Source organism: Anarhichas minor, unplaced genomic scaffold (assembly GCF_050575085.1).
Source record: "Anarhichas minor isolate MPS153535 unplaced genomic scaffold, ASM5057508v1 ptg000087l, whole genome shotgun sequence".
In the NCBI taxonomy this organism is placed as follows: domain Eukaryota; kingdom Metazoa; phylum Chordata; class Actinopteri; order Perciformes; family Anarhichadidae; genus Anarhichas; species Anarhichas minor.
Genome location: NW_027466533.1, coordinates 2,844,787 through 2,859,450, shown reverse-complemented (window position 1 = coordinate 2,859,450; position 14,664 = coordinate 2,844,787). Strand labels below are relative to the sequence as shown.

Below are 14,664 nucleotides of genomic sequence, written 5' to 3'. Positions count from 1 at the left end.
TCGCCACTAACAGAACTTTAACCATCGGTCATCTCACTGAACGCTTTCCCTCGACAGATCGCCGAGATAGAACACCATAAAATGTCCTTTGTAATTCATGACCAAATATCGCTTTCATTATCATTTTCATACAGTCTCAGAAAACACGGGTGTGATCTGCATTTTTCTCTCCACTCAGTCTCCAGCACGACTGTTATGCAGATGAAATGTACTTCAAGTCTTTAGGAGTAATGAGGAATCCGACTACATTTTTCCAACAAAAATGCCTGGTGGTTGATTGCTGTATTTTAGAGATGTTGCACCAGTCTTCTTTGCTTTACTGTATTTAGCTTTATTTTTCACCATTTCTCTCCAACAGACTGTGGAGAATTCTCAGCTCATCACTCTTTGTATGCATTACAGTGTCACGGTCACATGGCTGGGTTCGTGAGAGAAATCTGGACAAAAATATATTAATTTTTAATTCTCTTCAGCAGGCCTGATCAAGCGGTAGACATCTGGCAACAAACCCATCAAAGGTCAATGTATATAAAAGGTTAACAGATGGATAAATAACTACGATGTTTGGGTTACAGAGAAGATCAACAAAAGAGAGGTTTAATAAATTTGCCTTTTATTTGACAGAATTTGTAATTCTTATTAGGAAAATGTAGGCACCTTCCACATGGATGTACAGTTTGCATTTTTTTTTTTTTTTTAAATCAGCTTTTCATAACATTATTACTGCATACAACAGAGTTAGGCTTCTCTGTTTCTTCAAAGGTATGACTTGTTAATGAAAGCCTTGCTAAACTTCTTTCTTCAGCTGGTTTTGAACATGTGGTTGGACACATGATCAAAAACAAATCCATACATGCAGCATGTGTCATTGAACACGGACCACATAAAAAAAAAGAAGAAGTTGAGCTGAAGAATCTTTTTTCACTTTCTTTCTTCATTGAAAGCCAAACATGCCATGTAAACAAACTTAAGTGCAGTGTCAAGATAGTACAGCTGATATCTGTTTTACAGTTAGAGAGGCTTCAGCAGTGAAGAAACGGAAGATTGTGATCTTAACAGGAAATACTTTTAGCAGCACACTGATTCCCTTAGAATTTCAAGTGATTTATATCCAAACAATTTAACATTACTACAGAATGATACCCCGGATATTTTAGAATTTCCACCATATGGATTTTTTTTGGGGGGGGGGGGGATTCCAATGAAGTCAGCACTTGAGAATGTTTGGCAGTAATGTTTTTCTTTGTTTTCTGGGGGACACACGGGAGCTTCCTCGGTATTAATCTTTGGAGAGGGCGATGATGGTGAAACGCAGCTCCTGAGGGTCGCGAGCCATGAAGACCTTACAAACCTCTGCAGCGTCCTGCGGGGCAATCAAACACATGAGGACTTGCAACTCAACCAGAGACAAAATATTTATGATAATTTGCCCGTTGTATTATGTGCAGTCTTACCTCCATGAAACGATCCTCTGAGGTTTTTCCGTGGACAATAGGGAAAGGCTTCCGGCCATCTAGATTTATAATAATAAAAAAAGAAAGTGGACGTAAGTAATTATCATCAACAATGAGACAAATGCAGCTCAATATATTTGTGGTGGAACAGTGGTTAACTCACCCAGTTCATATAACTGTCCTCCAACATTCACAAAAGCTATAAAATGCAGGTTCACTTTCTCATCTAAACTTGGGGCCTAAAACAGACAAGAAATGAACACATTTTGAGTTAAACACATCCCTAATAAACAAAAACCAGAGGTGTTCTCGCTGTCTCAAGCGTGCTCCTTTTACTAAAACTCAAAACAAACCTCAGTCTGCCCCTCCTGTGCACTGGATTCATGTGTAACGCGTATACTCTGAAACAGAAAGTAGGGAAAAGAGCCAATGAGGGTACGCAATGGTTCCTGGTAGCTTTTCTATGGTATTGTGCTTAAAAGGTAATTTTACCAATCTCCTACAAAAGTACATAACACAAGGCCAGTATTATCATTAACTGACAAATGACAGAGCTGTTATACAAAATTGTAAATGCTAAAAAGTTACCTGGACATAGGTGATTTAGTGACCACTTCATCACCACATCCTTGAGCAAAGATGTTATTTGCAGAGTTTCCTTACCTCGTCTTTTTCCAGGAAGGCGGCTCTTTCCTCTGAGGTCATTTTAGACGTTTGTTCGATAAACTTCTTCAGTGGAGAATCAGACTCTGAGGGCAAAGGACAACATGCAGTAAAATCTATGGAGTCAGAGCTGGGGGGGGATATATATATATATATATATATATATAGATATAGATATAGATATAGATATATATCTATATTCAAGAAGTCTAGTAGTAGTAACGTCTCTGTGTAGTCAACAACTGTCAAATCAAATAAAGAAAGTACACCAATTATATTTTAACAAATTATTATTCTCACTTTTCAAATTTAACTGGATGGATTATAAATAATACATAGAAATACATAAATAAATGTTCTTCACATTTCAAGTAAAATAATGGCTGGATTAAAAAACAACTGACATGACAGAAAGCTTTTGAAAAATGTGCATCTTAAAATAAAGTAATTCATTTTAGAAAAATCAATTTCACTGAATTGTCCTGCAGCTTTAAATTCATTTCATCAGGTGTGGAGTGATGTCAATCAAAAATGCCACAATATTATATTTTTGTCATCTAAAAAGATAAATCAGTGAGCATAGACTTTATCAGTGGTTATTAAACCACTTGTTTCAGTTATATCCTCTCTGGTAACATCATTGTTGGACAGTGAACTAATGTGTTAGGATTCTGATCGTATTGGGCTCTTAGGTTTATTTTCTGTGTCTTCATTTCAGATGTGAGAGGGTACATTTGTTCAAAGGAGTTGTGCTTTGCCTCGTAGTGTCGCTTCATTTACCGCTTTTATCAATAGTTACGGTTTCTGAACATATGGGACATGCTGGTTCTAACTTCCTGTGGGAAGAATTAACATAGAAGAGTCTGTTCATTCATGCTTATAAATTCTATTCTCTCTGAACACGTTTCTCTTTTTGGAGAACGTAATGCGAGATAACTTCTCTGATCAGCGCAATATTCCTGCTCTTCTTTCCATTTCCTCGTCTCTCCCCCGTGTGTCACGGTGTGTATACATCTCATCTCACTCGATTCAGGAAACTTGTCAGAATACTCACATTTGATTGGCTGAGCTGCATCACGTGATGTGATTTACAACGCATTGGTCGGCGTGTTTCCTGCACCGCTGAACAAGTGCCGTAACGGCTGAATAAGTTGCGCCGGTTAAAGTATAAACTGGCTATGTAATATTTAGATTTCAAAATTATCGGTTTGAGATCCTGGGTCCGGATGCAATTGCGTCTGGGTCCAGATCCGGACCGCCAGTTGGGGACCCCCGACGTAGACGCTCAATCAAATATCAATCGACATCAATATTATAACTGAATAACTGTTATAAGGAAAACAAACAGCAGATTTCCATGCCGCAGTGCATCTTATGGTTTTTGCTTAATTATACAATGACAGTTTGTCAAAATGGACTTAAATGAAATGTTCAATTTGATTCTTTGGAGGAAAATGAATTGTTTATTAAGCGATGCATCTGTGAATGGTGGATCGATGAATCAATCGTTAGTACTGCTCAGTACTATCGTTTAAAATCCACTATCAGTCGACCTATATATTATAGATATTGTAATCAGAGGTTATGTATTGTAGGCTAGATAAATAAAATCGGTTTCTTGTCCTAAAACTAAGCGATACAGAACTGTTCTAGGCTGAGAGAAAACAAAACAGTGCCTTTAATTGTTTTGCTGCTAGTTTTGTTCTAAAAATGTATTCAAATCCAAATTGAATGGATATCGTGTTATATTGTCCTCTCACAGTCATTTTAACCCACACACACGACACAATCAACTCTGCAGTCATACGACTCTCTTCCAGTGAATGTGACGTGAACAGCATAAATACTCACCGAATTCCAGGTGAGCCTGGTTGTTCGCCACTGCGTGAATTAATCCTATTGTTCCACAGGCGTTTCCAATAGTTTGCTTGATGAAGTAGACGTCCGGAGACACCTCCTGTCGCTGACCCTTGAGTTTCTCTTCTTCTTCTTGCTTGAAAGCCTCATACTGGACAGAAGGAGGAGAGAAGAGAAATCTCTGTTGAACATTGTTTCTTAGCGCATAGACATGATCCTGTACAACATGTACAGCAATTGTTGAGTCACAACATGCATCCATGTGGAGACCTCCACTATGGCCTATATCCACATGCAGTGAATACATTTCACACCAAAGATGCAAAAAAACGTACCTTATCTGTCATTGGGAAGAGAAGCAGCACTGCACACACTGGTCTTGGTACCATGCCGAGAAGCTCTGGATCCAATCCGTAGACATCTCCAAATTGCCAGGTTGGTCTCATTCCCAAGCAGTTGACGAACTACACAAAAGCTGAGAGTTCATTTGTACGCATACTAAGACGTAAAGCTAACCTAACGACATCTCAGCAAGGTAGAAAAGTTGACCTCAAAGTTAAGTTGTACATCACAGCTGGCTCCGGATAGAACTTAGTCCTGTCCTGTCCGTAACGTAATACAATAAAATATATATATTTTTAAAACAAGTCAATGTCATTACACTCAAAGGAATATTCACTGCATAGCAACATATTACATTTCTGTTAGAAAATCTTACAGGGAGTTTCCTGTAAATATTGAATTTTGGTACCAGGTAAAAGGAAATTAGGAATTTCCAAGAAAGACAAGTTTTTATCAAAACCCAAGCAAGTATTAATTAAGTACCGACCTTTTATTGGAAACTTAATTGTCATATGTACAATTGAAACTGTGGATAAATATCCAATTGTTCATGTACTGCTGACCTGCTGCGTGTTGACTGGTTACACTTGCAATGAATTTAAATGAATAGAAATAGGAATAGAATAGGAAATGTACCAATTTCAAACTGTCTCCGTTCCCCCGCATCATCATCAGTGGCAAACTGTTAACCTCACTTTACCAAGTGATCCTGATGAACTGGACATGAGACATCCCACCTCTTCCCATTGTTAAATGTGGACAGCACTGTGTGTGATTAATCCGGGGTTACATTGATCACTTTGCTCAGAGGCTTTGGCTACTTCAAAAAGGAAATCTCTATTGCAGGACAGAGGCTACATTTTTTGTTAGATGTTATTGAAAATCCCATGGACAGACTTTACTCTTTAATGATAGCGTTACATTGGAGGTAGCATATTTGCTGGGTAGGCCTTGTCCCTCTGCAAGTCTCTTTGTCACTGTTTATTAAGACCCATCTGGTGTTAAATTAAATCAGAAGAAAATTCTCACCTTGGTCATGACCTGAAATGAAAGCACACAAATAGAAGTATTAGTCAAATTGCTTTTGGATTTGGCAAAGCAGCCACACCGGTATTCAGCTTTTGTTCTAACTGCTAGCTCAAAGTTAGCTAGCCCTCACATGCTTGTTAATGAATGGCTTCGATAAAAACGATAAAGTTTGAAGAAGTATCAACAATACATACTTCTGGATTTGACTCCAGGGGCAACCAGCGTGGACTATCCATTCTGAAGTAACGTCAACAGTTACTTTCCTGTCTACCGTGAGCTAAAACGCTGAAACTGATTCACCAAAATCTGTTTGACAGCTCAAATTCGCTTCCGCGTCAGGAGAGCGCACCCTGACATTTAAATAATATGCGGGGGTACTTGCCTCTTCATAAACCATAAATACACCACACCCAATACTTTACACCATACAAATACAAGTTACATACATTATAATCATAGTTATGTTATTTTATTCTATCGTAGATAATTGTGTCATGGTTCTTTGTCTGTAATAAAAAGCAGTTTTGAATGTGCTTCCCACACCGCCCAACAGTGGATCATTCCAGAGTCGCAGGCGTGTTTTGGACTTCAGAAAGACTTCTCAGTGGTTGTGGTTGCCCAGTCCCGTTCTGTTCTACACAGTGCGACATTTCGTCCGCTTTATTTTTTATTAATGGCCGTGTTCCTAATCGTCTTCACTGATCATTTTGCTATAATAATGAGTTTTATTTTTTTTTATCTCGCAAATTAGCGAACTGGTTCGATTCATGAGAGACAGCGAGTGTGATTATTGACAGTGGCAATCGTGTGGCACCGTAGTGACAAGTCTGAGTTGAGTCACCTGAGCCACTTGTTCTCTGTATACATCCTTAATTAAAAGAGTAACCATGTTGTACTTTTTGTTTCTCATTCAGTATTCGCTGGTTTTCAAACAAAAAGGAACAAAGCACATTCTTTCCAAATAATTACTTGTATAGTAATTTACAACAATCGCGCAAAATAATGAAAATAATCTGTTTTAGTATAATTTAAAAGTATGTATAATTAAAAACGTTTTAAAATTAAAATCTGTAAAAAGTCCAATCCAAAATACATTATCTTCACTCTTCCTCTGCTTTTATGTAGGTGTCACGAGCTGCCAGTGTCAATAGTGTCACAGGACTGCCACTAGTTGTCAGACGATTGTCACTAGTCAGAGAAATGCCACTAGTCAGAGAAATGCCACTAACCAGAGGATTGCCACTAGTCAGAGGATTGCCACTAGTCGTCAGACGATTGCCACTAGTCAGAGGATTGCCACTAGTCAGAGAAATGCCACTAACCAGAGGATTGCCACTAGTTGTCAGACAATTGCCACTAGTCAGAGGATTGCCACTAGTCAGAGGACTGCCACTAGTTGTCAGAGGATTGCCACTAGTCAGAGGATTGCTACTAGTCAGATAATTGCCACTAGTCAGACAATTGCCACTAGTCAGACGATTGCCCTAATCAGAGGATGCCACTAGTCAGAGGAATTCCACTAGTCAGATGAGTGCCACTAGTTAGAGGATTGCCACTAGTCAGAGGACTGCCACTAGTTGTCAGAGGATTGCCACTAGTCAGAGAAATGCCGCTAGTCAGAGGATGCCACTAGTCAGACGATTGCCACTAGTCAGAATATTGCCACTAGTCAGAGGAATGTCACTAGTCAGACGAGTGCCACTAGTCAGAGGATTGCCACTAGTCAGAGGTTGCCACTAGTCAGAGGACTGCCACTAGTCAGAGGCAATCGTCTGACACCTAGTGGCAGTCCTGTGACAACTATTGGCACTAGCAGAGCGTGGCACCTACTGACACATTTATTAAGAAGAGGATGAGTGGAGATATTTTCCGACTTCAAACATTTAGGCATAACCACTGGTCAGTGTCAGTTGGCACTCTGCAGATGTTTAGATGCCACGAAAAAGTAAAAAAATAAACACAAAAAAGTGAAAAACTTTGTTATTCAATATTGCAGCTAGTTATTTATGACTATTAAAGTAGGCTTAATAATTAGTGAAAACTGTTTTTGTTCATTTTTGTTTCAAAACGTCATGACGTTGTTAGCGGAAGTATTTCAATAAAGTAAATTTCAAAATAAAGTTGAACGTGGTTGCTCAACACATACAGCTTTAAGCCAGCTACATGGATTGACTTATTCGGACCGTTGCTGAGTTACATTTCCCATCCAATTTCAATGGGTCCTGTTAATATTCAAAGTTTTTTCTCCAGTTGATTAGAATCTAGATAGTTGTGCGGTTATAATTGCTGTTACACTCAAGAGAGGTGTGCGTATTCAGGTTTACCTGGTGGAAAAATGATACCAGTGTTGTGCTTAGACTAACAGTCTCCTAGAAGTAAAGTAGCATAGTGGTGGTATAACGTTTTCAAATAAAAAAATTTACTAAATTAAATTAAAAAGGTTGGTACATTATAAATATTATGGTATATAAGTGTTATATATTATGAAGTGAAATTTAGTAGTAGCAAAACAATATTCAGTATAGTACAGTAGTATTGCATATTGTAATTATTAAGTCTACAAATAGGCCTACGTCTGTCTGTCTGTCTGTACACTTAGGTATTGACAAAAGAAAAAAAACGCAGCTACTCTGTGACTCAACTAAAATCCATACTATGATCATAAAACTGACATGTCGTAACAACAATGGATGTTCTCAGGCCGCTCAGCTCGGCAGCTTTTTGACAGGTGGCGAACAAGTGCCGCTCGCTCGCCGCTGTCCTGACACCTGACTGACGCTTGCCACAGACTTGCCACTGTGGTGCCAGTGCCACAAGGAGGATCTCGGCCTTGCTGTCTGAATCTGTTGTCTTTCGCTGCCAAAGCCAAATGTGACACGAGATGGCAGAAACTCCATTCTCCATTTACAGTCCAGTAGACACTAACAATAGCACAGTAACAGCTGTTTAGATTGGCGATCTACAGTCAAGTGCTTGTGTTACAAGCAAAAAACAATTCACATATGTATTTCATCAAGCTTCTTTTCTTTGTCTTTGCTTCCTTGTCTTGTCTTTCTGAACACTTAAACTACACTAATAACTTTAAAGCAGATCCTGTACTCTGTCCTGGGCTAAAATAAAGGCTGGTTCTACTGTCATTTGTAGAATGTATGAAATACTCTATTTTATCGATCAAACACCTCAGTCATAATACTGTAACAGATATATGTGCAATGCATCTTTCATTTAGCATCATTTCATGTTTGACTGAATAAATAACTCACGGCTCCAGTATTCAACAGTGATGTCGTAGTATAGTCTGTGCCTTAATAGTACAGTGTGATTTCAAAATATAGTGTGATGTCATAGTACAGTGTGATGGCATGACATATTGTGATGTATCATAATAACGTGTGAACAAAGTGTGATATCATAATATAGTGTGATTTGGCATAGTGTAAGATATTATAGTAGTGTGATTCATTTTGAAATTGATGAAAGTTTAAATTGCCAGTCACCTAAGCTTTTTACAGCAGGAAATACTGTACATCCAGAAAACCCTTTTTTTTTTTTTTTTTTTTTATTCGGCCAAGGTGAAATGAGCCTGCTCCTTTTTCACAAACAGAAAAACAAAGCTTCTGTAAGCGTAAAAACCAAAACCTTAAAGCAGCCGATCACACTCCAATACAGTAGGTGGCGGTAAAAACCCTTTACGATAGTTGGGAAACGCCGAGAAAGAAAAAGAAGAGGAGTATTACCGATTATCTTGAATGAGAGGACTTTTCTCTGCACAGAAAGTAGCACTGTTTGTTACTCAAGTGGTTTAAAGGATAATAATCCCTTCTCCTTCTTTTTAGATAATTCGCTAAAGGGGTCTTTAAAGGCCAAGCAAGAAAGTCGCTAAGTTGGTAACACTGCACGGCGGTCAAACGTGAAGCTTGTCAGAAGATGCCAGCAGCAGAGGAATCGTATGGTGAGTTTCCACTTCCATCATGTTGCTTAACCGTACAGTGTTTTCAGCAGATTGCAGTTTGACTCGAGAGACGAAGAGGCTTCTCCCAGCCATTGATTTAGTAGCGTTAGCTTAACACGGTCGCTAGTTTCTGTTTCCCCTCGCTACCTGTAACATTAGCGTTAGCTGAACCAAACTATATCCCTAAACCAAACCAGTCGTCTTCTGCGACGCTTAACCCTACCCCAACTTTACCCTAACCGGTGTAACGTTACCAGTGCCACGCATAACCATGCCAGTCACCGCTGGTCTCACTATATTGAAGCCCTCACAGAAACTACATCATGTGAGCTGTGCTATGTAAAAAAAGGTTTTAACCCGTTTCCCAAGTTGCGGCTCAATTGCGCATCCAGGTATTCGGCTGGCGGCCATCTTTGTTTTTATTTGGAACTAGAGGCACAGCTTGGCAAACAGGTCAACATCTTTTTGTTCTGTCAGCGGACGCAATATTTTTTGTTTTAATGCAGATGGTTAGTTAGAAGACTATGTGGTGATTCTGGAGATACTTTCAGAAAAACGGATGCTGTCTGGTGATCAGGGTATTCTCCAGCAGACCCGCTTAGGGCAGACGGATTCTGCACATCACAGGAGATTTCTACTGAGCAATAACAGAAGCATCCGAACATTACTTCAGGGTGTTGTCTATATTTTAAATGGAGAACCTTACTGCAATACCTTGAATTTGTTTAACAACCTTCGCTGGGGAAATACCTGGAGCTGACCCCATGCATATATTACAACTGATAAAGTTGAAGGCATCTCCTTCAAGCTTTTACATAAATGTCAAACCACTAACTTTTATTTAAAGAGATTTAATAGTGACATGAATGCGTTTCCGTTTATTTTAGAACTGTGTATTTTTGGTCTGATATTAGTGCTTTCATTCATGATCATGTCCTTCCTGAATTTGTTTTGTGTTTAGAACATGTGCTTTTATAATTTCATATCTATGAGATCATTTTGCCCAAACACTGCTATATTATCAACTTATTGTTTTGGCTAAATTCCGTTTTCATAGGAGCAAAATGACTAAAGTTAAACCCTGTTTACTTTTCTTTTTTTTATGAAAGTCCACAATACATGCAAACAATTATTTCATGCGACAACTTTCTTGAAATTGGATTAATTATTTTATTTCTGATTTATAAACTATTTGTCCTAATTATTATTTTAAATGTTGTCTTGCCTTATGCGTTGGCCCTCCTTGTCCCTTGGCGTCTCTTCTTCTTTCCTGTCCTGAATATGGTTTCTATTTGTCTGTTTACTGAATAAAGTCCTGGGTAAGAAAAGGTAACGTCACACTGACATATTTGCAATAGTTTTATCATAGATGAATAATTGGCAAGATTCCTTCGCAGTCTAATTTGCTTGCGTGCCCTTTTAAAAAGGACGCAGATGGACCATGATTAACATAGATGGACTCTGACACCGTGACTCACTTCACTTCTGTACTCCAGGTGTCAACAAAGTTGTGGACAACATCTGTCAGCTTTCTCCAGATCTGTTGACTGAAGCAGTGAGTATATTTGATCTCTCTTTGTACATGTTCCCATGCAGGAAACAGGTTAATGAAAAAGCAAATACTAAGAACGAGGCATACAGCATAGTCCTTGAGTAACATCGAAGTGAGTGATGTAGACGTGCTGAGAAGAGGAACACCGCACAGGTCACGCATCGTGCCACAGAATAAATATCTTAATTGACAAAAATGTAAAGCAGCGTCTCTCTTCACACTTCATGTCATAATGTTTGCCACAGCATGAAATCGCAGTAGAGCAAACCTCTCAGTGGGATTAACAATGGATGTTAAATACAGTATGTTGGTGTTCATTGTCGGGCTATTAGCAGCTGCACTCCGCACAAGTCGCACAGGATGTGGCGTCGTCGCCATAGAGGTTGTGCTGCAGTTGCGATAACTAATCTTCTAATCTCCACAGTGTCGGCACATTCTGACTTTTCTTCAAGGGCAAACCAGAGGAGTAAATTCAGCCGAAATTTCTGACGTGAGTCAATATTTCCCCAGAATATTTTTTTAACTTCTAGTAACCCAGCTTCCCAAGTTCCTCTTTCATTACTTGTTGTTTTCTTCTTCTTCTTTTTTTGTCTGGACAGAGATTTCAGAGAGCTGGAGTCAGACTTGACCATGAAGCTCTGCAGAACATGATCAGATTTCTCATGTTATCATTCAGGTATCTATTTTTCTCTTCTTTTTTTTGCCGATGAACGTGGTGTGTTAGAATGTGTCAGCCCACGTTTATTCCTTATGGTATTGATCGAGGCCCAACATGTTATGTTTGATGCATTTGCATGTTTGTTTGTTTTTGCATGTCCAACTCCCCTTCATTAGAACATGCCTGTAGCGTGGGTGCCAATTGTGTAACGGAGCTTTAACAGCCTTTATCCGGGGCTATGCACCTGGTAAAATGCTAAATCTTTACACAAAGATGCACTTCATTGCAGTGTCAGGTGACATTTGTATCATCAGGTCCGCTGGGAAGAGCGGCCTCTCTGAGGATGACCTCGTGTCGAGGCTGGAAGAAGGCAGCAACAAGTGGCCGAAGGCTTCCCTTCAGGTGTTGCACAGGCTGTGGAGTGAACATGGTGCATCGGTCCATGCTCAGCAGGAGGTCCATGCCATGCTCAGCATCGGCCAGGTATGCCCAAATGTCATTTTCAAATATTTCTTGATGAGTTTGTCTCTATTCGAGGCTGATGAGACTTTGTTTGTTTGCTGCATCTTGCTAGTTGGTGGACCTGCAGTGGAAGCTCGGCATGGCGGTGAGCTCCGACACCTGCCGATCGCTCAACTCCCCATATGTGTCTCTGCTGCTGAAGATTGTCGAGCCCTCTGGACAGATTTGTCACAGGTCTTTTGAAATGACCATTCCACAGTTCCAGGTGTGTGTTTGTTGATGTGAATGTAATGTTCTTTGGAGCAATTTATCACGATTTTTTTATGATTTTTGTGATTTCTTTTTGTTTGTCCCTGGCAGAACTTTCACAAGCAGTTCAAGGAGATGGCAGCTGTTATGGAGACTGTGTGATTGCCGAAGTGCTTGTGGAAATTCCACCCCAGTTTACATGTAACCAACACAAGAACAGCATGACACACATGTGTGTGTGTGGGCCTTCTGGGTGTCTCACAATGTGGAAACAAATGACTGTCAATTGTCTGCTTTGCACTTTCGTTGTTCCACAGATTGCGTCAGCGTCGAAATTATTTACTTTTTAGGACAAACGGCTGTTCCAATAGTTGAAAAACCTCATCTTCACTTAGAATGCCAGGATTAAGTGTACTTCTTCCCATTAACTTATCGAGGTAGCATGATAACTAATGCAGTCTAATAAATAATAAATCCCACTTTAAAGTTACTACAAGGAACTTTCATTTTGTGTTGAATTTGGCGGCCCCTGTGGACAAAAGTGGTAGTGTTCCAGAGATGCCCTTTATGCCCTGGCATTTTACTTCATTGGGGTCTGGCAGTCTGCTACGTGCAGTCGTGATGCGTTAGTGAGAACAGAAAGCAGAGAGTCGGAGAAACAAAATGTTATTTTCTGAGTGTTTCACGGCCTTTACGTTCTAAAGCACAAATAAAACACTTCCACACCTCAAACACAAACTTGCGGGAAGGTGCTGATTTGGCAACGAATGCAGCCAAGGGGCAGGTGTGGACTTGGGAACACAGACACTCAGTCACACAGCTGAGGAGAGAGGGAGACACACAGGGGGAAACAGCCACGTAACAACCCGTTCTCATCCCAATACGAGAACAACGGCCGCTTTGTTATCCTACAGAGCTAGAGGGGGACTTGTGCCTCGGTAGCAGATAGCGAGCGGCGGTATTGGACAACCTGAACTTGCTGCACACCCTGCATGCTGTTATTGGCCACGTGAGGCCCCCGAACACGGCAAAATAATTAGGAAAGAGAAAATCTAGGCAGTAGGTCATAAGTGATGGAGAGGAATTAGTTTTGTCTCATTTTTTTAAGGACATTTTTGCATATTTTTAACAAAGAAATAGTCCATTTAGTTGAGTCAACACCTCTCTAAAACAGTTTAAACTGAACTTTTTATAAACTTCATGAAGGACTGTTTTCTCAGACTGCATTAGTTTTGTCTAACAGTGTTATGGTTCAGGTCCTATATTGCACTAAACTTCAGGCCCCCTCTGGTGTGGTACTTTTAGAGTGTACACAATCAGAATACATCGCCACAGTGAACACTGCAGTTGTATTATTTTTTTATCTTGGGTTATGGATTGTGATTAGCCCTCTTTACAGCATCCTTTATACGACATGGTGTCATTCAGTGGCTAAGATTTCATAGACGCGGTGCAGTGAGATGGTCCATGGGAACTTAAGACAGTTTTTTGTTCATGTCAAATTGATGAAAACTTTCTTTTACGCTTTGTGTTTTTCCCCCTTGCTATGCTGAAATGGCCACCGTGTGGTTCTGAGGAGGCCTAGCGTCGCACTTTTTTCCACTTTGCTCTGTCCTCATTTTGATGCCACACAACAATGATGCAATAAACTATGATTAAATGTAAACCTTGCAGTGCGTTGTTATTTCATCCCAACTTCACAGCTCAGAGCAAAATAAAACAATTGTACACTAAAACAATTGCTGTAAATGACTGCCACTGTTTACCATCTTACTACTCTGTATATGTAGAGTCCACAGGGAAATAATTCAGACTCTACTTTTGGGTACTCTTCTAGTCTGATGGTGGTTCCTAATGGGAAGTCTGGGGATCTGAAGGCATGCTTTAGTTATCTAGTGTGCAGATTGTGCATGTTTAGATTTTCGATTCAATACCATGTCAGCACTCCAAGAACAAAAATACAACTATTATTTCATCAAATAAGGGTCTGGGGGCAGCTGTGTTATAAGTATACAGGTAGGATATGTTCACATGTTGCTCACCAGCAGAGCGGGGTTTAGTGGGCTGCACAGCTCTTGTGGCTTCTGCCTCAGTGATGAGGTTAAATATGGCTCAGATACTATTTTGGGGGATAAGAGGACTCGGAATTCGATGGGAACTCCAGCGCATCAGATGTGATTACAGCTTTCCAAGACTGTGAATCAGCACGGCCTACTTGTAAACACTTAGTTGTGAACTCTTGCATGTTGTGCTGCCAACATATAGCCAAGTGTACGGCCGAGTCTGGTCTCTTTACACCGGCCGATGTCAGTTGTTAGGTAGGGTTTACAACTGACCGAGTGTCTGGTCCTCCGGGCCAGACACTCGGCCCGGAGGACCACCGCCACGAGGGGGTCCCTAAGCACAAATCCACACTACCGTGGAAGAGGTTTTCCAGTTATTATGC

At 40.1% G+C, this 14,664-nt stretch overlaps 2 protein-coding genes across 3 annotated transcripts; one reads left to right on the top strand and one right to left on the bottom strand.

The window, feature by feature from the left end:
- Nucleotides 1-596: 596 nt before the first annotated feature.
- Nucleotides 597-6,022, bottom strand: uchl3 (ubiquitin carboxyl-terminal esterase L3 (ubiquitin thiolesterase)). 2 transcript variants are annotated; one of them, XM_076081955.1, is made up of 9 exons: nucleotides 5,531-6,022; nucleotides 4,880-4,882; nucleotides 4,310-4,438; nucleotides 3,969-4,125; nucleotides 2,118-2,203; nucleotides 1,808-1,855; nucleotides 1,618-1,693; nucleotides 1,455-1,513; nucleotides 597-1,363 (listed from the first exon to the last, which is right to left on the bottom strand). In XM_076081955.1, the coding sequence occupies exons 1-9, from the start codon at nucleotides 5,579-5,581 to the stop codon at nucleotides 1,280-1,282; spliced, it is 693 nt and encodes a 230-aa protein (XP_075938070.1). In that variant the 5' UTR covers nucleotides 5,582-6,022; the 3' UTR covers nucleotides 597-1,279. The 2 variants fall into 2 exon arrangements, with proteins under 2 accessions (XP_075938070.1, XP_075938069.1); XM_076081954.1 differs by lacking the exons at nucleotides 4,880-4,882; nucleotides 5,531-6,022 and adding an exon at nucleotides 5,346-5,351.
- Nucleotides 6,023-9,042: 3,020 nt separating this feature from the next.
- On the top strand, nucleotides 9,043-13,884 carry commd6 (COMM domain containing 6). Its single transcript, XM_076081889.1, has 7 exons — nucleotides 9,043-9,297; nucleotides 10,794-10,852; nucleotides 11,274-11,339; nucleotides 11,449-11,525; nucleotides 11,822-11,990; nucleotides 12,082-12,234; nucleotides 12,330-13,884. Exons 1-7 carry the CDS (start codon nucleotides 9,273-9,275, stop codon nucleotides 12,378-12,380), a joined length of 600 nt encoding a protein of 199 aa, XP_075938004.1. The 5' UTR covers nucleotides 9,043-9,272; the 3' UTR covers nucleotides 12,381-13,884.
- The last annotated feature ends 780 nt before the right edge of the window (nucleotides 13,885-14,664 follow it).

Bases quoted from the DNA above. Each gene is read 5' to 3' on its own strand.
- uchl3 (XM_076081955.1), bottom strand. From the start codon at position 5,581: ATGGATAGTCCACGCTGGTTGCCCCTGGAGTCAAATCCAGAAGTATGT. The intron at 1,856-2,117 runs GTAAGGAAACTC...TTTCTGTTTCAG, and splicing joins CCTTCCTGGAAAAAGACGAG to AGTATACGCGTTACACATGA. The intron at 1,514-1,617 runs GTGAGTTAACCA...TTATAAATCTAG, and splicing joins AGGACAGTTATATGAACTGG to ATGGCCGGAAGCCTTTCCCT.
- commd6 (XM_076081889.1), top strand. From the start codon at position 9,273: ATGCCAGCAGCAGAGGAATCGTATG. The intron at 11,526-11,821 runs GTATCTATTTTT...TTGTATCATCAG, and splicing joins TTTCTCATGTTATCATTCAG to GTCCGCTGGGAAGAGCGGCC. The intron at 12,235-12,329 runs GTGTGTGTTTGT...TGTCCCTGGCAG, and splicing joins TGACCATTCCACAGTTCCAG to AACTTTCACAAGCAGTTCAA.